This window comes from Rattus norvegicus, chromosome 1, assembly GCF_036323735.1.
Source record: "Rattus norvegicus strain BN/NHsdMcwi chromosome 1, GRCr8, whole genome shotgun sequence".
NCBI classification, from domain to species: domain Eukaryota; kingdom Metazoa; phylum Chordata; class Mammalia; order Rodentia; family Muridae; genus Rattus; species Rattus norvegicus.
The window spans coordinates 263,049,422-263,055,421 of record NC_086019.1 but is presented as its reverse complement, the minus strand read 5'-3'; the positions used below and the strand labels follow the sequence as shown (position 1 = coordinate 263,055,421).

General features: G+C 38.8%; 1 protein-coding gene across 7 annotated transcripts in view; it reads right to left on the bottom strand.

Moving 5' to 3' along the window:
* Nucleotides 1–2,523: 2,523 nt before the first annotated feature.
* Shoc2 (SHOC2 leucine-rich repeat scaffold protein) overlaps nt 2,524–6,000 on the bottom strand; it is an 88,554-nt gene continuing 85,077 nt past the window's right edge. For 6 of the 7 annotated variants that reach the window (XM_039080784.2, XM_039080785.2, XM_039080788.2 and 3 more), the window contains 2 exons: nt 5,716–5,833; nt 2,524–4,544 (listed from right to left, as the gene is read on the bottom strand). In XM_039080784.2, the coding sequence (XP_038936712.1) occupies nt 4,336–4,544; nt 5,716–5,833 (327 nt within the window). In that variant the 3' untranslated portion in view covers nt 2,524–4,335. The remainder of the gene's footprint in view (nt 4,545–5,715; nt 5,834–6,000) is intronic. The other variant, NM_001013155.2, reaches the window with a different exon arrangement.

The following is a 6,000-nucleotide window of genomic DNA, read 5'->3' as shown; positions in this document are numbered from 1 at the left end:
CAAAAGTTTGTGAACAAAATGAAATTCTGATAATCCAAATTATCAAAATCCACAGCAACAAAAAAATCCTCATGAACAAGTAACAGTGAAAGAGAGCCATTAAATTCAATTAGATAATGAGGTACAAAGAAACTCACTAAACTTGAAGGCAGCCTGCCTATATGCAAAGTAATTTGCAGTGTTTTAAAGGCTGACAGTCAGTCACCACTGCACAGGCCCTCCAGCTGGTGACACGATTTTGGAGGCAAATGAGCTCATGGAAGGTAGGCCTGGCTGACAGAAGTAGGCCATGCACCTCCAGTTCTGGCCTGCTTTTTCTCCTTCCATGTCCGCTATGACCACACTCCACTTCCAGACAGAGCATGTCTGCCCTGCCTGCCATACCACACGACTTCAATCTCTCTGAAACAGAACCAAAAGAACCATTTACTCCTGTTTCTATCAAGTAAATTGTAATAAGAAAATACACGATCAGCACCAGCTAAGGATCTGGGACTTTGAGGGGGCAGTGCCGACCCTAGTGTTACATCAACTGATGGTTCTGGTGAGAACTCCTAAGTGCAGACGGCTAACAGCACAGGCGCCTTGTATTTCATGTGGTGGGGGTAAGACTGGGATGGGTGCTGGGGGCCATTCATGTTACATCTGACAGAATCTGGCTGTGCTTCATATGCTGAAATTCCGAGTAAAGTGATGGACTGATAGGAAATCTCAACAAAGTTTAACATCCAGGCCGCTGAGACTGCTGCTTGCAGCTTTTACCCGAGTTTACAATGGTAGATGAAAGGAAAAACGTCAGAGGATTTGGAACATGGAGTTTGGTGAGGAGAGAGAAGTATTGAGCTCATGTACAGCAATTGTTGGTACATTCACTGTAACCTTAAGAGATTCAGCATGATTAAAGAGAAGCTAGGCACTGGATAAGAGGACAGAGGCCATAAGGGCAGAGCCTCGCCCAGCAAAGCCTCCGGGGTGTAAAAGCTACTTTAAGGATGCTTGGCTTCAAAAGCAACAATATGAAGGCTAATGACCCTCCTGTGCCTTTCACTGAAAGGGCCCAGAGTTGACATTTTCCCTCAGTTCAGCCAAAAAGGCACACATGAGGCCCACTGCATCTACAGCTGAACAGACACATTTACTTCTTGAGTGGCAACTTTATTTTTGAAGGTAACAAGATCTCAGTACATCGCCCGCACTATTCTTGAACTTGAAATCCTGCATCAGCCTTGAGTTTGAACCACCGTGCCTAATTGAGCATCTGTTTCTTCTTTTCTTTAACAGCCTTTTTTTTTTTAAAGATTTATGTGTATGAGTACACTGTAGCTGTCTTTAAACACACCAGAAGAGGGCATCAGATACCATTACAGATGGTTGTGAGCCACCATGTAGTTGCTGGGAATTGAACTCAGGAATTCTTGGAACCTCTGCAAGAGTCGACAGTGCTCTTAACCATTATGCAATCTCCAGACCACTTCTTCTTCCCTATCCTCCTCCTCCTTCTCTTCTCCTCCCTCTTCTTTCTATGATGTAGTTATTTTTGTTTGGATTATCAGGGTGGGAGTACTGGGATTGAAGGCCTTGTGAATGCTAGGCTACATCTCACATTTAGTTTTATTCCAGCCCAGAATCTGTTCACTTTAAATGGTGCAGACTACACAACGTTAACTAGAAACTTATACTTCAAGCTTTCAGAATCCGTTCCAACTGCATTCCCTATCTTTTGTGAAAGCATGAATTGTTTATGTTTTCTTCTTTCTTCAAGCGTTTCCATCTCTACTTTTTCATTAGTGTTCATGTATAAATCACCATCTCTCATTTCTCTGTAAAATTCTAAATAAACTCCCACAGAAGAAAAACTTTGATATTTCCATTTTACTGATTAACAAACCCAAAACTTATATGCTAAAGATAACAGTCTATGATTCTTAATTTACTAACCAAATCTTATGGAGAGTATCGACATTCTTTTTTTTTTTTTCTTTTTCTTTTTTTTCTAAAGACAACTTTTAAATATGGCGACTAGTTTCAGTGACACGCCGTGAGAAACTGAACTCACTGGTCGTCAGTCACCATCCCTCATTCAAGCACTGCGGATCTTGACTTGACAAGGAGTCCTCCTCCTCACTGGAGTCCATTGTGGTTTGTTAGCAGAAACGGTAATGAAACTAAGTGGATCTTCCCAGACAGCAGGCATAAAAAGCTCTAGAGTTCACATCCTGAAGAGGGTGATAATCCCCTCTATCTACATGAGCTTTAGGAAGAGGTTGATAACACAGTATGTATTAGAGTGCTAGTTCTACTTGTAAGGTTGTGACCATTTCCCACCTCTGTTGTAGAATAACCTAAATAAATGTAGGGAAAACAAATTGTTTAACATTTTTTCATATATTTTCATTTTGAAAAACCATGTTTTTACAAGAATAGACACTAGACCACTACTTCTCAAGTTTAAGTTCTATGATCTTACTATCAAAACAACTGATATGAGATTGTTTTTAAAAAACCACACACACAAGCTCTAGGTAGAACTGTAATAAATTCCTTTTATAAACAAAATCTTAACTGAAAAGCCACAGTAGATGGAAGAGGAGAAAGGCTATTACTTTGTAAAATCCAGTGAACATCTACAATAGTTTTATAGCACATTTAGGCATTCTAGGGTTTTCTATCTTTACCTGCCTTCCGTTTCTTATTTGCTTCTTACAAATTTGCCAATTACGAACACAGATTTGACCTCAAACCCAGTCTTGAGTTTGAGTGCCAGGAAAAGCAAAAGTCCAAATTTTTATCTTGATATTACAGTTTTAATTTTTAAAAATAGTTGTTTAGAACAAAATACCCAAAAGTGGGGGAGGGGGCGCAAAACAGAAGAACAAGCAGCAATATTTACTCAGTCATTCATTGCATGGAAGGTGTGTTTCAGGACTGTATCTAGGATGCACTTGCTCAGGGGGGGCGGGGGGTGTTCTCAGTAATTAAACTGACCTAGACAAACACTACCAAAAATAAGAATACTATGTAAGGGGCACACATTTACAGTTGATATTCATAAAGGCAGTAAAGCAAAAGAAACTATTATCAAAGAGTCCATGCACATCCTACATAACTTCCACAGACTGCCAATGGCATCAGTGCAATGCCGTTTTCCATACCTGTGCTACCACCTACGCACGACGAGAGGATGAGACTGAGTAATGGTACTGAACTGAATTGTTTGAAGCCAGTGCCCCATGGATGGGGAAAGTGCATTTAGTTCAGCAGCAATACAGCACAGTGTGAAGATGTGCTTAGACACAGATACTCCCCAACAGAAGATGGACAAGGCGAGCCAAGATATAAAACCATAGTACACTGTTAAATAACCTTAGAGACATTCATCTCATTGTACAAGTAGAGGGAGAAAGAAGTCTTTTAAGTTACCTATTGTAGTTTATGATAGAATAAATACATATCTATATAGCATTGTATATACATATATAGAATGTGTGTTTATGTGTTATTTACTTGCCAAATTTTTGTTAAATTTTTGTGGATCTGCAACTTTGGGAGTGGGGAAAAAAGAAGAGAAGGGAAGAGAAGGCCTTTCACCATAGACTCCACTCCCACGCAGCAAACTTACTTATCCTAGGAAGGTCGGTCCCCGCCCCAACAGTCACTGCACGCATGTGCTTTACAGCGAGTTCACTGGAGAAGTAAACTAGTCAAAATTTGATTTCTAAATGTATATTTTCTGTTTGCCAGCTGTGTGGACAAAGTATCTTTTAATATTTAAACTAACTGATGCAAATTCTTTAACAGAATATAAACTTTATGTGACTGATTAAAACAGAGCAAATCAAAATAATCCAGTGATTCACTCTGATTGTAAACAATATATAAAATTTAAATTTCAAATTTCAAAATAAGTTAAAGAAAAATTCTATCTTCAGGGTCTATGCTGTTATAAAGATCTGACAATTTTAGGGGGAAATTACATGAAAAGATGTAACAAAATTTTTGGCCCACATTTGCCTAAGAGAAACATATATTTAACTATACTATTTTGTCCCTTAAATTTAGTGACTTCATAATTTGTTGGAAGATTTTTAAACAAACTGGCATATCAGATTACACAACAGAAAAAACACCCATCAAATTTAGCAAAGAAAACTTATTAAGCCTTTTTTTTTTTACAGAATTAAAAAAATCTAAATGGCTATGATTCCTCTATTAGCAGAAACACATAATGCAGTCTTTATAAGTCTGCCATAGATCGATATCCACACAGACACAGATACAGATACCAAAGAGTAATGGCAGTCTATTTTGAACAGTGTATGGGACCAGCAGTTTGTATCAGACCATGGCACGATACGGACCCTGCATCTTTAAGAACTGAATAATGAATGAAGGCCCTCCAGCAACAATTTGAGGTGGGAGGTGACTGAGTGGACAGTTCTCAATACTCATGATTGACAGCTTGCTGCAGAGGGCAAGCTCGAAGGGGAGGCTGTGAAGGTTGGGGTTGTCATTCAAGTACAGCTCCTCTAGGTTTTCCAGTGTACCTGTTTAGGAAGGGAAACAAACGTCATTACTATTCTTTTTTTTTTTTTTTTTCTTTTTTTCGGAGCTGGGGACAAGCACTCTACCACTGAGCTAAATCCCCAACCCCGTCATTACTATTCTTAAAACTCGGACAGGTACGGATTTTAAACTGCAGCACATTCAAATCAACTGGAGAAAGTTTGTAAAACTCTATTGTATAGGTCACTTTCTATCCCAATGAAATCACAATGGTTTTGAAGCGTAAGTGTTTTTTAGAAACACTCTATTTTCAGAGGTTCCGCTGGGACAGCTGGGAGTTCATATATGGATTTTAAAAATCAAAGCACAGAGTCTTTACCAAGGACACCAGGAACACAGTAAGCCAACAGCCAGCAGTACAGTTGTGTCTAGATGTAGGATGTTTAATCTCAGAAAAGCCCTAGACCAAGTAAGTCACTGTCCTCCTTTACATGTGGGACATGAGAGCTGCAAGTCCCTATACTAAGCTACTAGGGGAGATGGCTAAGACTCCCCTTTTAAATTGTCTACACTTCCAAAAGCATTCCTTACTGCTTTCTCCTGCTTCCAGGACAGGATATTATAGGAAGCAGACCATAATCCACAGAATTACTAACTTAGGAACTACTCAAGTAACTTGCACTGCCAAAATTCAAAGTAGCTATATTAATTATATAAATAATAGATGTAAATACATTTGGGAAGTTCTAAAAGTAAACTTAGGCACTGACAGTAATCAAGCGCGATTACTAACCCTGAAGCCCTCTGAGAAATGTCCTTTCAAAAGCTATACAGAGTGGTGATGCCTGAAGTGCCAGCACTGTTGTCATAAACAAGATTAAATGAGGAGAGGACAAAGGAGCCACAAGGGTCCTTTCAGCAGACATTGCTAATTTAATTCAGGCCATGGAACTGTTAAATTTAGAAGGACAGAAAATAATTTTGAAAAAAAGAAACACTTGTTTATAAATTGAGATTTATTAAGTCTATGGACAGCATTCTAAACCATTCTCAAATATAGTATGAATTTTAACAAATCATGAGTAAACCACTGGTCCTCCATCATAAGCCCTGCGCTTGCTCTAAGCTGAATTTGCAAAGTAGTGTGCTTTCAAACCTATTGTTTGAAAGCACAGAATCAACCATCATTGTCTTGCATCCACAGGAGCCTACCAATTTCCTCAGGAAGGTGAGTGAGAAGGTTCTCTCCGAGACCAAGGTGTGTGAGGTTGGTAAGGTGACCGATGCCTCTGGGGAGAGTGGTCAACTGGTTGTTTGTCAAGACTAATTTCTAAAAATGAACAAAATAAAAAAGTTACACATGCATTTCCTACAACTGATGTGCACTTAAAATGATATCTCTAAGAAATGTAATAAATCAGGTAAATTGAGTTGAGTGAGACTTCTTTATTATTTGTTAGAACAAAAGCAGATAGTGTATTTCATGTTCATAAGGAC